This window comes from Corvus moneduloides, chromosome 5 (assembly GCF_009650955.1).
Source record: "Corvus moneduloides isolate bCorMon1 chromosome 5, bCorMon1.pri, whole genome shotgun sequence".
NCBI classification, from domain to species: Eukaryota; Metazoa; Chordata; class Aves; order Passeriformes; family Corvidae; genus Corvus; species Corvus moneduloides.
The window spans coordinates 57,655,984-57,672,306 of NC_045480.1; the positions used below are offsets into that span (position 1 = coordinate 57,655,984).

The 16,323-nt window shown below is 41.4% G+C and overlaps 1 protein-coding gene across 5 annotated transcripts in view; it reads left to right on the forward strand.

The window, feature by feature from the left end:
• ARHGAP24 (Rho GTPase activating protein 24) overlaps nt 1-16,323 on the forward strand; it is a 184,907-nt gene that overhangs the window by 33,765 nt on the left and 134,819 nt on the right. Inside the window, exon 1 of one of the 5 annotated variants that reach the window (XM_032109589.1) lies at nt 11,588-11,607. The exons of the other annotated variants lie outside the window; for them this stretch is intronic. Coding sequence (XP_031965480.1) covers nt 11,596-11,607 — 12 coding nt within the window. The 5' untranslated portion in view covers nt 11,588-11,595. Of the gene's footprint in view, nt 1-11,587; nt 11,608-16,323 lie in introns of those variants that run through there. 5 annotated transcript variants of the gene reach the window in all.

The following is a 16,323-nucleotide window of genomic DNA, read 5'->3' on the forward strand; positions in this document are numbered from 1 at the left end:
TCTGTGGTTTTGTGAGCAGCAGAAGGGAGATTTGAAGCATTGTCTCCTTTCTGCAGTTTTGCTGTCTCACTCTCCTCGTGTTACTGAGGAGGTGGGAGGAAAGCTTGGTAACCTGTACTGGTGGAGCATCATTTGTATTAGGTTGCAAATGAACAAGAATGGACAAGCTCATCCAGTCTGAGCAGCATTTTAGTTACCTCTTCAATGTTGTTGAGACTCAGCTTGGTTTATGGACTTGAGTTTGAGGTGTGTGTAGCAGAGAGATCTTGAAAAGCTATGAATTAGCCTTCAGGAAACACTTGGTGTATGCCTGAAAGCTGACAATGATCTGCTGTTTCCGTTTATATCCCATCCTGAACATTTTGCCATGCAATTTTTATCCTCAAGTTCTTTATAAGCTCTTAACTGTTCAGCTCAAGTAATGCTGGAAAGTATTCCCCTGAATACACTGTGGCTCCCAGTATCTTAGACAGGCCCTGGGATGGGACGGGAGACTGAAGGGCAAAAATGTCAGTCTTAGATGAGGCATTTGAATTTGTCGTTGACTGAAAGCGAGTTAAGTGGCAGCTGCAATCTTAAGTACAGGTCCCTGTTTTGTCTGTAAGGGAAAGATGTTCTCTGATGTACAAACAGAATATATTTTAAAGTGTTACTTTCTGGAATAATTACAGAATGAATCATAGAGTGACCTGGGTTGGAAGGGACCTTAAAGATCATCCACTTTCAGCCTCTTGTCACTAATGTCCATTGGGACTCTGGGCCCTTGACCACTACTCTCTGGATGTGACAGTCCAGCCAATTCCTTATCTACCTAACAGTCTACCCATCAAATCCATCTCTCTCCAGTTTAGAGGGAAGGATGTGGGGAACCATGTTAAAGGCTTTGCAGAAGCCCAAATCAATGACGTCTATAACCCTCCCTTGTTTACTGATGATGTCACTCCATCACAGAAGGCCATGGGTTTGCCCTTGGTGAAGCCGTGCTGGCTGTCCTGAATCACCTCCCTGTCCTCCATGTGCCTTAGCACAGCTTCCAGGAGGATCTGTGCCATGATATTCCCAGGCACAGAGGTGCGGCTGACAGGTCAGTAGCTCCCAGGGTCTTCCTTCCTGCCCTGTTTAAAGACGGGTGCAAAGTTTCCCTTTTTCCAGTCACCTGGGACTTCACCTGACTGCCACGGCTTTTCAAGTGTCATGGAGAGTGGCTTGGCACCTACATCAGCCAATTCCCTCAGGGCTCTGGGAAGGCTCTCATCAGGTCCCACAGACACGTGCATTCAGGTTCCTCAGTGGTCACAAACCCAATCTTTATTTACAGTGGGAGGGACTTTGCTCCCCCAGTCCCCATCCTGCTGTCCCTCCACTGGAGAGGTGTGGGAAGAGAGGTTGCCCCTGAAGACTGAGGCCAACAGGTTGAGTACGTCTGTCTTCTCCTGATCTGTTGTTAACAGTTTACCAGTGTTGTTTATTGGGGTGGGTACACCTTTTTTGACCTTTGTTTTCTGGTTAGCATACCTGTAGAAGCCCCTCTTGATTATTCTTTGTGTCTCTTGCCAGGTTCAGTGCTTCCCATATAATGCAATTTGTGTAAAAATTTCATCGACCAATAAATCCATTTAGTAGCATTAATAGGAAATCTTGACTAATTACAGTTGCATTTTTAAATTAAAATAAGCTTCTAATGAATGTAAATAGAAATTACTATGATAATTACATGATTTGTATCTTAGCCTGTCAGGGAAAAATCCTTCAATATTAGTATTGAATACGATTAAAGATTGAGCATCATGGTTTTTTGTAAGTTAAAAGGGAGTGGATAACATTTCTGTGTGGAGGGTAAAAACCTAATTGTATGTGCACTTGAGAACTGCATCACAAGAACTGTGATCTCTCCTTGCTGCCTAGAGCATTTTCAGTCGGGGAGATCAGAGTATCCACTCTGGTCCTTGTCTCTGGAAAGAAACAAGAACCAGCTGTTGTGTAAATACTGAGGAGCTGCACAGCAAGTGAAACAGCTTCTCAGTAGATTTTGCTTTGATTTTTAAGAGCAGCCTTCTCAGTCTTGCTGAGGGAAGGATGTGAAGCACCAAGTCCTTTCATGCTTGGCTTTGTGGGCCTTGGCTTGAAAATCCACAAAGTCAGTTCAGGGACTTGATGTGAAAACAGCAAAGAATGTCCAAGCCACTGATAATGATTTTTTATTTTTCAATTTATAGGCAAAATACTTGGAAAGTAGATACAGTTTTTGGATGGACATGTGCTGCAGAGTGAACCCTTGCCTGTGCAAACCTTCTGTAAACTGTAAAGGGAGAATTTAATCAAGTGAAATTATGCAGGTGTCACAACAAATGTGGGGCGTTGATAGAGAAAGATGTTTCTCAGGAATTTCACTAGAAACTTAATATACTGGATGAAGTTAAATAGGATTTTCTTGACATCAGTAGTGATGATCAGTTTGCCAGATATCAAACTATTTACCAGAAAGACACTGTGCTGTTGGATAGTGGTGAATATGGAACTTAAAAAAACAAACAAAAAGTCTCCATGAAAAAATCCATCAGAAGGCACACCTTAAATGGCTCACGTGAATGCAGTGGAATGGAAGGATGTCCAACACACCTCAGATGAATGTTTTTAAAAGGTCAGTCTGAGTGTTATCTCTATTTTCTTTGTCTTCATGGCTTTTGACTTTGTGTAAGCTGTCTGAAGTAAGGTACTGCTCACTGCAGTTTTGCATGCCGTGCCAAGTGGAAACAGATTGTTTGTTAGCCACGTGTTCCTGGTATAATGATACTTCCTGTTTTTTGAAGTGCTTAGTTAAGGAAGAGAAGCCTCTGTGTAACATAGCTTTCCATTTGTGGCAAGGGCTTTTTTTTCCTTGCTGCTCATTCTCGAGCTCTGTCCACTGACGGTAACATCTCACAAGTTTTAAAGAGAAAACTTAACTGCTTAAGCAATTCACACGAGGCAAGAGCAGTTGTGTCTTGTCTGATTGTGAGTAGCAGAGTTTCACGCTTTTTTTCTGTCTGAGACAGAAACAGGTATGACATGGTAGGGCAGCAGCCAAAACAATGTGAAGCCTGATCTTTCTGATGCAGTCAGCTGCTACAGCAGTGTCTTTTCCATGCAGAAAGTGAAGGGAAAGGCCCAAAACTGCTTTGGCCCCTTTTAATGGATGTTCTGGGAATGGCTTCTCAGTTAGTTGAATATAAACAGGCTTCTGCAACTAAAGCAGTGAAATTTCTGGAATACAGGGAGGGTGATCAAAGGATGGGTCTTCACTTTTACATACAGTAGAAAGTTCTGCTATTTCTAATACCTTTATTAGTTTTTAAGTAATTTAACGCTGCAGGTTTCAGCAACTTACTCGTAGAGACACATTTTTTTACTTCAATGACTTACAGAAGTGCTTTTAAAGGTGTAATACACTTTGGTCAGTAGATACCCATGGGAATTTTGTCCGTGAGAGATTAGTCTGATAAGGCCGAGTTTATTTGAAACCAGGGTACTTCTAGTGCCATTATTCTGTTGCTGGGGAAGGGTTTCTCAAATTTACAGGACTGAATTTCTGTTCTCAGCCTGAAACAAATAGCAACAGGATCCATCACTGAGGTACTCAACTTGGAGGTGATCAAATTCCAACTTTAATCCCCTTTGCATTTTTGATCTGAAAGAAATAGAAAACTTTAATTTTCAGTAGATGTTCTTTGTTTTGTTCCTTTAAAAACTTCGAAGTCTTTGGGCTTGGCCCAGTAGGAGTCTTAAAGATTTTTCATGGGAATAAAAAAAGGTATTACCTTCAGCATTAACTACCACATTAATTGCAGGAGTGTTACTAAACACTGTGCAAGGTTATGGAGTCTGTGCCAAAATGAGGCAGTTCTTGCTCCATGCTTTGCCCCAGCTTATGCAGTTAAAAATTCAGTTCCCCTGTGAAGATGGATTTTAGGTTTGAGTGCAATGCAAGGCGTATTCTGTGCCTCTCTTAGTCAGCTTTGCATGTAGCAATTGTGTCATTGCTGTGACTGCACTGGCAACATCTGCAAGCTGCTGTATCCTGCTATTACACCAATTTGTTTAAATTTGTGCATGCTTCATTCCCAAGGGCTTGCAGCCTTTCATGCTCCCCGAACTTGACTGAGTTTTCAAAACAGCTCTCAGGTGCAGTCTTTATCTTTCTTGCATTGCTGCTGTTCTTTTTCTTCAGCTCCAGCTCTCTCCCACTTCCCCTGGGTCTTCCTTTGCCTCTGAATACACTGGCTGGTGAAGTGGATGTGCCCCCCTCCTCTCCGAGTGCCTGTAACATTGATAAAGGGCCAGCTTGTATGAATGTTGTTTCCTAATATCATTCAGTGTCTCCATCTCATTTGACAGCTTGGAAAATAACAGATTAAATGGTTGCCTTCCTATTGCCCATGGCACCAGCATGCTGGCTGCCTGAGTAGATCTTCAGTTCAAACTAAAACTAAAGGTTTGTTTTTTCCATAATCAGCCTTTTTAATGCATTTTGACACCCACCTGCCCCAAAACAAAAACAGCACTGGGCCTAGATGCCACGCCAAGCTGTGCCAAGCTGAGAACGTGTCTACCTCATTTCAGGCCTCAGAAAACAGGTTCAGTGGCTGAATTTCAAAATCCACTGAAATGAGATAGTTTTGTGGGTGGGAAATGTGAACCTTTCGTGGTGTTTCAACTTGTGCATTGCTCAGGAACTTTTTGTTGTTATAACCAAACTCAGAATGCAGGATGGTAAAGAAAAGATGATCCCATGTGAGTCTGCCTGTTTGTGTGGCAGTCAGTACAGCCCCAGGTCCTCTTTCAAAGCTGTTTGGGAGCAATAAATACATGTTCCCAGACCTCTGTATCTTTAATCAATCCAAACTGGGAAATTAGTTCCAGTAAATATTTCTGTAATAGAACAAAGCAAGAATGCCTCGTGGCACTGATGGAAAGTGCCAGCACCATTGACCCATGTGTGTGCATTCAGAGCTGAAGCTCCGAGTATGCTACCATGTGTTGTATAAACTGTGGGTGTAATTAGACTCAGCCAACACCTGCTGTTAGATTGGAAAAGAGAGGCGCTCTAATAAGATGTAAACTGGCCGACAGCTTAATTTCAAGTCTTGGCTGCCAATGCATCTGCCTAGTCCAAATGTTCAGAGAGCTGCCCCCACCTTTTCCTTCCTAGGACAAGGGAACTGGCTTGTTTGTAAAAGCTTGCTAATGGTGAAGTTCAGCCCTTAGTGTGCTTCATTGCATTTTGTGGATGGGCAGGACTTCCAAGTGAAAGAAGCTGCTGCAGGTATAGAGCTGCTTTTCTGTCGTGGTGGGGCTGCCCAGGCTGTAGCTCCGTTGAGCTCTGTATTTCCCTTTATGCTCACACCATCTCTCCCTCCCTCCTTTCCTCTCTGTTTCTGACTTGTGCCAGGGTTTGGGACAGGGAAGCAAGGGGAGATAGTGTCTTTTTCTTTTGTCTTCTCTGTTGGCTCCAAATGAAAAATGCATTTCTGGTGGATGCTAATTAATCTACGTTTAACAGATCAATGAAGTTGTGTGGAGAGGAATAAGGATGGTGTTAGGATGGTTTAAAAATATACCTGATGTTATGTTGGATGGTTGTTGCTGATTGTGTTCTTACTACCACCTTCTTGTCTCAAAGACACTGATCTAAATTCTAAATTTCTAATCCTGTCAGTGGTTTTATGAACTCCAGTGCAGTGTAATGGCATGTGTCATATTCAGTGAGACAGCAGTGGTCTGCTTTAGGTGTTTGTCTTTTATATTTCCTTGCTTAATAAAAGCAGTAAAGCAACTAATGTGAATACTGCTCCACAGCACATGTGAAGCTATAGGATGAAGTTCTGTGAAATCAGCCTCCAGATTCATCTCTAAGTAAACTTAATGCTTTCTCTTTCAAGCATTTGTGGAACCTTAACTATTGTAAAAGTTGGTCTTTTTTCACGCTCCATTAATTTGGGCAGCAGCGGCTATGTGGTAAGTCTGTCTTGTTTAAGGACAAACACGTGGGGTATGAACAGATGAGGTTGTTTTGTTTTGGAGCCTGACAGTTGAATTTCAGTAACATTTGATCAACTCATAACCTGAAGCTGCTGCTGCTAGCTTTTAGTTTAGCATATTAGCCATTAAGGGAATATGTGAGATGTGGAAAAGTTCAGTTGGTTCTGTTATCTTGTGTAGGCCACAGTTAATGTCCCTAAATAAAGAAATCCAGGCATCTTTGCTTATTTCCTTGCATATTGCCAAGGGATTTACTTAATGTTGTTGCTGTAGTAACTGAGAACTGATTCTAGCAATAATTTTTAGCAGTATTCATACAAGTCCACTGATTCCAACTTGATTCAGCTGGACTGCATAAATGCTCTTATGTGTGAGCTTACGCTCATCACATGAAAAATGGCATGAATCCTATACAAATTTGAACACAGCAACATGGTGAAGATATGGACACTGTGGGCAAGAAAAACCTTCCTCTCTGTGTTGGTTATTGGAGCTTTTGGGCTGCCACGTGTTCCCTGATGAGCTGAGCCAGACATTTCAAATCCCTTTGCATGGAACAAGTTTATGAGAATGGCCTTCACAGGTGGTATTTGTGTTGGCAGCCTCAGAAGGGAGTCCAGGGGTTGAATAGTAACAGAAGCAGCTAAATTAACTTCTAGTGCTGGAGGGACATCCTTTCCAGCAGGCTTGCAGCACAGGAGTTGAGCTAACAAGAACTTTCTCTTTTCCTGCTTGGACTGCAGAGTAAAATCCATTAAAAGTCTATGGAGCTACCCACAAAGTGCTCCTGCTTTGAGTGAGTAATTGCAGTATTTCCACTCTTTTACTCTTGAATAATAACCACAAGCAATTGATGAGTGCAAAGGACTTTCATAGACACAGGCATGTGTTTTGGAAGCTGGTTGACATGAACTGAGCATTACTGTAATGATCTGGTCATGCAGGTGATAGAAAACAGACACAAGGCTGTGTTTTTAAGTATATGAGCTGATGCTTTAATGAGGCACTATATGTGTATTTGCCAGAGTACAGTGGGGATCTCAGAAGAAACTTCTTGAAAGAAATAGAGAATTATTTACCTGTTTTGGAGCCCAGTGAGAATGAGACACTCAATTTTTTCCCACTTCCTTCCTTCCTTTTCCTCCCTTAAAGAGCAATAAATAATGCTCCACATCTGAAGAAGAGGTTTAGTATTTGTGTGGAAAAAGGATATTGTTAAAAACTTCAGCCTGCCATTCTTCCTAAAGTTACTATTTGCCATAAACTGCCTAGTGTTAAGATGTCAGATTTCCTAGCCCTCCCTGGACTTGGAAAGGATACCTATCCTACTGTGTACCAGCCATTACTGAAACTGCTGAGCTTTTGCAAGCTAAAAATGTATTTAGAAAATAATCTATATATTGTGTTTCTCCTGATATTTTTTTCTGCAAATGAAGTTGTTCCTCAGTACACTTCATTATAAAACTTTTAATTTCTAATGCAGAATCACTGTCTTGGAGTGAGCTTCACTGCTTTTCTTAATATCTTTTCTTGACTGCAGTATCACCTCTTCATCTGTATACTCTTAAATCCTGCATAATGATCTGGTTTCATGTGGGTGAGACAGATGATGTGCTACAAAAACCAGCTTTTACATGTTACAGAGATAATCCCTTTCAACAGGGAAAACATTGCCTAGAGGGACTTTTTGAGAAAACACCTCATGAGAAATGCTAGCATGACTGGTGTCTGTTACAGGTCCTGTTAGCACGTCTCTGAAAAGGATAAAGAACAAAAGCAGACTGAGATCAATTTGTTTTCACAATTCCTTCCATAGATGTTTAACAGCAGAGAGCTTGGCCATTGGAAGAGCTTGGGTGAGGCACACAGAGGTGTTGGGAAAGGAAAGGAGATTAACAGTGTGCAGTTTGCTGTGCTGTAACCTCCTTCGTGCCTCTCAAGAATGCCAGTTCAGTCTCGGGTGCACCAAACTGGCTTAATTTCCTTTAATGAAGTTGTATTAAATTCCGTGCAGTATCCAAACTCTCCTGTCACCAAGCATCTTTCCTGGAGTGAAAAGCTCTACATGGGGGTGAGGCTTTGCAAGACCTGTGTGATGGTGGGCTCCTGAAGGCATGTTGTTGGCATGAGAGTCTGTGAGTTAGTCTGAAGAAGCCTAGTGTTAGATTTCATTCACAGTCTAGGCTGTAAAACACACGGTGCATTTAACTACCTTCGGATCAACAGAAGATCTTTTTCCTTTTGCTAGTGCATGGGTTTGATTGTTTGTTATTCCAGGTGTGTTTCTTCATTTTCTTTCAGTATTTATATAATGTCATTTATATAACCAACAGTATCTGGGAAGAAGTACAAGTCATAGCTGAAAAATAAAAACCATACAGATCCTGTGTGTCAGGTTTTTTGATGTACTGAAGTTTTTGACTTACAATTTTCTGGCTAGTTTCGGTTTTTAATAGGTTAACGTAAGCTGAGGGTGGAGGGTACAGAGGAAAGTAAATCCTTGGTATTTATAATGTGACAATAAGAAGAAATACATAAGGTAATTTTCTACCCTCTGGTTCATACCAAGGTGAAGGTAAAGCATTTCATGAATAATCAAACTGTTCTGAGCCAGTTGGAGACAAGGATTCATTTACTTTATGCTGAAGATATGCTAGAGAGGAAATGGGGAGTTTTTTTCCTTTAAAATAGTCTTCAATTTCTGTTAAAATTCTTGTTCCAATAAAAAGCCTAAGTCTAGCAAACATCAGTGTTCTACCACTGGTGGCTGTGGAGCAGTTTTCCCTGGGAAGATAAGGCCCAGTCCTTCTCACTTCTCCTCTGCAAGCTGGAGGTTTATATTTCCCAAGGCACTTGTGAGTTTGGACTGTGAAAACATGGATTTTATTCAAGTGTGAAATCATGATTTTAGGACCAGTGCATTATGACCCTTGGTTTTTCTCACAAGGCCTGTTTGTGATTGCATGAAACAGACTACAACCAATTCTAAAAACAAACAAGTGTGCCTGCTGGCATTTGTGCTAACCTCTTTAGTGTAACAGTTAGTTTAGTAAACACAGTCATTATTTTGGTGTCCTTTTGCTACACTGGAAAGAAGTATCTAATTAACTGAGTGAAAAAATTCATCTACTGCTCTGAATGTTACAAAAGGCTGAGTTAATTCTCAGTCTGAGAGTATTTAACATTGTGAGTAGAGCTAATTAAGCTGTTAAGCTGACATGAGGAAAACACAAAACCAAGATCCCCATTCTTGGCTCGCATTCACAACACAGCTGTATTCTTGGACTTTTTTAATATGACTTATACATAAGTACATAGTTTTTCTAATAAAATGTTTAATTAAACAGAATGAAGGTCTGCTAGGTTTAAGTTGTTGGTGCTTTTCTTGGTCTCCCAAAAGATGACAGCATTGAATCTTATGGTTATGTCCTGCTGAAAATACCCAGAATAGCTGTATATGTGAGTGCTTGTTGTTTGACTTGAAGCAGTATTGTTCTGGCTAGAGCAGTGTTGTGTATGGAGTTTGTACTACAGATGTGTTTCAGGGTCTTCTCCCTTGCTGGGGGTCCTGCTCAGTTTGCTGCCTCCGGGTATAACTGAGTTAGTTATAAAACCAGCAGCACCAGTATGGCTGTTCAAAGACACCATGTTCCAGAAGTTAAAAGGGTTTCATTAGTTGAGTGATGTGTGTTTACTGTATTTACAAAAAAATAACAATTTCTCCCAAATATTCTAATATTTCTGAAATACCTTCCTTCATGGATATGCTTAAGTCTGAGACTAAATTTAGAGTAGCTCTCAGAAGAAGTGCATGGTTGCAGCTGTGTGATGTTCTCTGTAATGGCAGCTATATGACTTGCATTCGGGGCAGTGATCAGCACTTGTGTGTCTCCAGTATGCTACAGGACTCCGAAATGCAAGATGCTTTCCAGACCCTCTTCTCGTACTTGGAAAGGCTTGAGTTCACCACAGGTGAACTCATGTTATTCCTTCTTAAGCTTTCAGGTTACCAAAAGAATGTACTACTGTTGAAGAGTGTACTTGACGGATATGTAGTCTGCTAGACAGTGTCCATTCTGTAGTTTTAACTTATATTGCTTTTGTTTCGCTTTAAACATCCACAGTGTGCTGCTGCTCTTCTCCGTCTCTGTCCCACTGCACTGTGCTTTGGGAGAGGAGCAGGGCTAAGGAAATAGAAGCCAGGCAAGGGTGAAGGGCCCTTATGTGTTCTTCACACTTGGCTTCCTCTGGCAGCATCCATGTATCAGGACTGAGACCATCTGCAGGGTGTGGATGATGGATTTCCATCACCCCTGTCCTGCCATCTCTTTGCTTCTGGGAATGGAGTCCTGGTGCAAAGATAGAGGAGATGCTTCCCAGTACTGTGATTGCAGCAATAAAAGTGCTTTGTGAATGTAGTAGTTGAGATGTGAGCTAGTCAAGTTGGTGTTTGTAGCTTACAGAGTCTGATCTGAGCTGGCAGAGTCGTGGGGGTGCAAGCAGAGGTAATTTCAGAGAGAGGTTATTACATGCTTGTAGAGCTGTGCAGTCTCTTTCAGATCAGGGACTTGAATGTGGTGCTGTGGGAGCTTGGACATGAGTGTAGCATTTGACCTTGGGAGGGAGGGTGAAGTGGTCAGAGGGGACTGTATGAGAAAATTCAGCTGTGATGTGTAGGCTCAAGGAATGTAACCAGAGATCAAGGGACCAGCGTGTTAAATGAGAGGCTGGAGAACTGGACCAGGGTTTCACAGCAGGTGTGGGGAGGAAGAGCTGAACTTCCAGACCTAAAATGTTGGCAGGACTTCCATTAATTTGTTAACCACTATTCTTCACATTCTCTGTTTTCTTCAGAGGATAATTATTTGCTTGCATTATTCTGCTTGGCTCACCTTGTGAGCACAGTGTGCGTCTGCAAATAGCATTTAGGTTCAGCATTTGGCTTGTAGTGTTTTCCCACAAAAGACTTCAGCTCTGTTGTTTTTAAACCCTTCGTCAGCTCACAGCAGAGCTCATGAACGTGTGCTCTGTGGAAGATACAGGGCCAAAAAGGCTTTTTTGTAGAGTGGTCTCTGAATCTCTAGAAAGTCTGTAGACACTTCTAAATGAAGACTTGGCAGTAGAAAAATAATGTTAAAGCAGACAGTAAAACAAGTTTTTAGAACAATACCTGTGCTTCTCTCAGACTGGTGGTATTGCCAGCAATGGGACATATGGCTGCTGAAGAATGAAGCTGGCTAAAGGCATCCCTGCTGCCAGTTATCCAGTGGGCTGCATCCAGCAGGTCCCCAAAGCATTGCAAACATTCAGGAAGAGCATAAAGGCTTTTTATGTAGGGTGACTGTGAATAATGGATACTATCCAGAAAAGAACTGCTGCGCATTGTGGCGTTCACTAATGCCTGTGCAGTCAGCAGGAAGGTTCAATGATAGATTTCTCTATTAGCTGCTTACACAGTTAATAATCCAGCCACTGTGTGCACAGCAGGAGCGAGGTGGTAGAAGGTCCCTTCAGAGAGGAAAGCTCGGATGATCTGCTTTGGGAGGTACGATGGTCAGGGTTGGGAGAGGAGAAGAGATGTCTGCAAAAGTAAGTACTGGGAGACAGCCTTTTCTCTTGACCCGAAAGGTGATGTTGCAGGAAGGTAGGGGTCACTTCACTGAATCACTTCAGGAAGAGATTACCTAAGGGGTACAGTTATCGGTGTGAAATTTTAAAAAGTCCACATAAATTGCTGCATCTCTCTCAAACAGTAGCAGTGTTGCAGGCAATGCTATTATTGCCTGCCTTCTTCAGGGCAGTATGTGGAGGAGGAGAGGGGGAAGGAAGGTTTTGGAAAGGGTTGCTGAGCTCAGAATGTGAGTCTGGCTGGATTTTGGACAGTGGTGAAGTTGAACTGGGGCGGAGGAAAGAAGCTGTCTTTCTCTGAGAGAATAGCTCACATGTTAAAGACTGAAAATGCTGAAGATAGTGACTTGATTGGAAGGGTGTTGGAGATGTGTCTTTTGACTTCCAATCTGAAGTGAAAGTGATCCTGCATGATGCTTTGAAGATCCAAGTTCGTGTTACTTTCAAAATGAGTCCAGTGTTTGGGGGAGCCCTTTTTAAGAAAACCCAAATTTTTGGGACAAGCCATTTAACGTGTAGAGCCTGGTAAAAAGACTAGAAATAATTTTAGAACAGAGGCTCTAGGAGCCAGGTAGGTAAGAAGCAACCTTTGGGCTTTGGCCTTGTTTGTGTGCTTAAAAACAAAGGGAAGGACTAAGAGACGCAAGTAGAAATGGGGGGTGAATGTCAAAACAGATCACTCCAGCTTCTCCTGCATACCAGCAAAGGGACTGAAGGAATAACCACTGGAAAAAGGTGTGCTTCAGGTGAGTGCGAGGAGAGTGGTTCTCTTTTTATGCCTGTATTTGTCTTCAGTAGCAGAAATTAGAATGCCTTTGTCGTGTAGCTCTGGTGTTAAGTCCCATTTTGCATCTTGCACGCTGATCCAGAGCATGCTCAGGATACAATTGTGTTTTACCATAGAATTACTCCAGGTAACACTGTCCTTTCATATTCTTCCTACCCTTGTGTTGTTTGAGTGGAGTAGAAGGACAAAGTGCCAAGAGCTTGGGGTTTGGAGGGTATTGGGAGTATTCATAAAGAACAAAGGTGTCATGGGGGAGAGAAGGGGAGGAACCCTAAGAGTGTAGAGCTGGACAAATGTTCATCCTTAAATGACTCTCTGCCCTACCTAACCTGGCAGGTATCTGAATGAACAGGAGAGTTTCTGAACTGTAGTTTCAGAAAGTTTTACCTATTACGTGACTTGCAAAAGATATGAAGGCTTCTTCTCTGGGGAGAAATTTAGTATACCAAAAGGAAAAGCCTAGGCTCGTGGTTTTCAGGTATTTTCAATTATCCACAGTTAGGTTTAGTGTATGGATAATTTAATAAACACTTTCTAGCTTAAAAACACTGCAAAATGACTAAAAGCAGGTAGAGATAATATTTTTAATACAATTTGAAAAGAAAATTCAGTTGTATTTCATATTTTGAAAATGCACAGACATCATTTGTGGCAGGCTTGTAGAATATTACAGGACTAATTAAATGGAATTGATGATCACTAATTTAGTTTCATTTGTAGATTACATGCACAGTAGGATGCACACGTTTGTGCACTGTGTGTGTGGCACTGATTTTTGTTTAAGACAAAGCCATGGACTATGTCAGGGACAGTCTAAAACTTACCTTAAATGAGGTAAGACCTTTTCAAAACTGTCAGACGCATAAATAGAAAAAAATAGGTCACTTAAGTCACCAATGTTATAAAAGTTGAGACATTGATTTTTAGCCTAGGCTGGGATTGTCATTTCAGGAAAAATTGCAAATGCTAGGCTGTCTTCAGCAAAATAGACAAATAAATATCCCTGGGTTTTGTGGGGTTTTTTTGTAGCAGTATTTTTAGTAGGTTCTAGGAATTACATTTTTCTTGTTGTTGTCTGCTCAAGGCCTGCCTTTTAGTGGAAAATAGAGAAAACATTCCTTCAGAAGAAGGAATGAGAAGTTTCGTGCATTCAGCACTTGGATCCATAAGCAACCTAACCAGCCCTGTGAAAACAAGCAGAGCAGTGAGATCTTTTATTCACATGGAAGAACTTGGGGATACTACAGTTAGCTTCCTAGAAGAAAAGTGTTCTTTTAATCCCACAGAATGTATTTTGTAAGGGACAAAGAGGGTTGAGCTCCCTGTGGCTCAGAGAATGGAGGCAGCTTGTCGCATAAAGACTTCGTGAAAGTGGTAACTATTCATTGCAGCCTGGCTCTTACTAACACTGAGGTGGAAATGGCCTTTCTGAACTTGGTTAAGGACACACAGATCTGAATGTTGAGAGCTTGGATGTGCTTTGTTGACATCTTTATGTTGACTTCAGTGTGTTCTTACTGGGTTGGGGAAAGTGTCCCAGAGCTGGGGAAAGCAAATGGGGTGAGCTGGTGCTTTGGGATAATACTCTCTTCCACAGCATGATGGTGGTTACAAGCCCTGTCCCGGCCACCTGTGAGTAGAGCTGTAACCATTTTAAGGATAAGATGCTTTCTGTATTCTCTCTGAGTTAGCAGTAAATTGGATATAAGCACAGCTGGCAGGAATCGGCAAATCTGTGTGTGAAATGTTGTAGCTCTTCACTAGAGCACTTTCCTGTATGGTAATAGTTCCTTTGGTCTCCATTACTTAATTCACTTACCTGCTGGAGGGAACCATAGGCTTTGAAAAGAAAATTTCCTGTAAATTGTCATTTCTGATTTCATGCAAGAGATATTAGCTGCCCTGTCTTGAAATAAGTAAGAGCCATGTACCTTCAGCTGTGAGGCAGTAAAAAGGAAGGACTTTTTATAACTTTCTATGAGATTAGAAATGATTTTTTACTACAGAGTGTAATGGTAAATGACATTGGACCTTATACACTGTCTCTTGGAGGGAGCTGGTGACACAGTGAAATAGTATGTGTATCAAGTGTTTGCATATGGGCAATTATGGTAAGTGTTTTTCTAGGAGATGGCATCTTTAGGAATTGCATAATAATACTGGGATGAATGCACGCACTCACCATCAGGTGAGGCCCATCTGCTCTGGTTTTGCCTCCTAAGTTTATTGGTGGCTGAGTGACTGACTCTGCCAGTATTATATGAGGTGAATGGGCTGGGAAAAATCACATGAATGTAATGGAGCAGTGCCAGATCCCTTTCTTTGCCAAACGTATCCAGTCATTTGTGGAAATATGTGCTCTTCTCGTCTAAGCCTGTGTCATAAATTAAAACGAGCCTCTTCTCATATGCATGCTTTTATAGATATTAGCACTGTGATATTAGGGGCTGGTGGGTGTTCAGTTCCTGTAGATTTTCCCATCTCAGCATGTACAGAGAATAATTACTATAGTGCAAAAACACTTCTTATGTATTGCTGAAGGAAAAGGGGCATGGCTTTGGGATGTTAGCATGTATGGTGCAGGAGCCTGCCCACTTCTTGTTTTACTGGGACTTGTATTAGCACTTTTCATCACAGGATTTTTCACTATATTTGTGTAGGCAAATACTGCTACTGGGCTGTTTTATCAGGTTGTGGAACTGAGGGCTGGTTTCTGCTTAAAGAGAGGAACAAAAGAGATTACCATTCAAATTTATTAGCTGTTTATTCCAGCCTTAAAATTCTTCATAACCTTTATGGAATGTTGTATATCCCTTAAAATTAAAAGGATGGAACAGAAATTTCACTGTTGTTTTATACTGGAAGTTTCTCTGAAATACACTGAAATGTTTAATGACCTCCAAACATTTCTGTAAGGAATATATCATCCCCTGTTGAATTCAATGGAATCATTTCATCAAACCATAAACCACAGGATTTTTACTAGCACCTGCATGAATTTTTCAGAAGCGTCTCCTTTGTCCCATACTATCAACACACAGAAAATGAGTGAGCAGGTGGCAACTCCAAACAGTTTTGGATTGAGAGAACAACAGTCTGGATACATTAGAGATGACTGTCACTATTCATCATCCCCAGTATGAAATGAAGCTCAGTGGAGTAGAAGGGATGTCCTTGATTGTGGTGATGAGGCTCATGGCAGGATTCCTAAGATAACAGAGAAGTGATGGGAAGAAAGTGTTAAAAACAAGGGGAGCATTCTTCCATGTGACCCCTGCTGTGTGTAGAGGCAGTGCAGGCACTTGTCCGGGTCAGATCACTTCTGATTGGGTAACCTGAGATAGCACTGTAGGTTTCAGGCAGTACTCACAGTTTTCAGACTGTGGGGTGACTGTTGGTTTTGCCACATAGATTTTAGTAGGTAACTGCTGTGTTTTACAAGGCTCTTTTTACTTTGCTTCCCTTCCTACTGTGCACCAGAGGCGGATGTTTTCTCACAGACTGATACTCATTTCTTATTATGTTTACACTGGTTTGTGAAAGACTACTTCAGTAGCCTTTGCATTTAGATTGGGATTCAGATTCCTTTTTGCTTACTTAAAATTACTTATCTGAATGTGAAAATGAAATTTGGGCTAAACTTGTGAAGGCATGGTTGATGAGTTTTCAGTGTTCAGATGAAAACAAGAGTGTATGAAAAATGAGGCTCCATTCTGAGACAAGTTGAAAGCCTAGAACTACAGTTCACTGCTTTATCATGTCAGCCCTGATGCTGCAGCAGATAATTGAAATACCTCAGGAAGTCATTAATGCTGAAAAAAAATTTCTTGGTTTGAAGAAAGCATGTGACTGTATGGAAATCATTCTGTATAAAACTGAACTAGAAAATG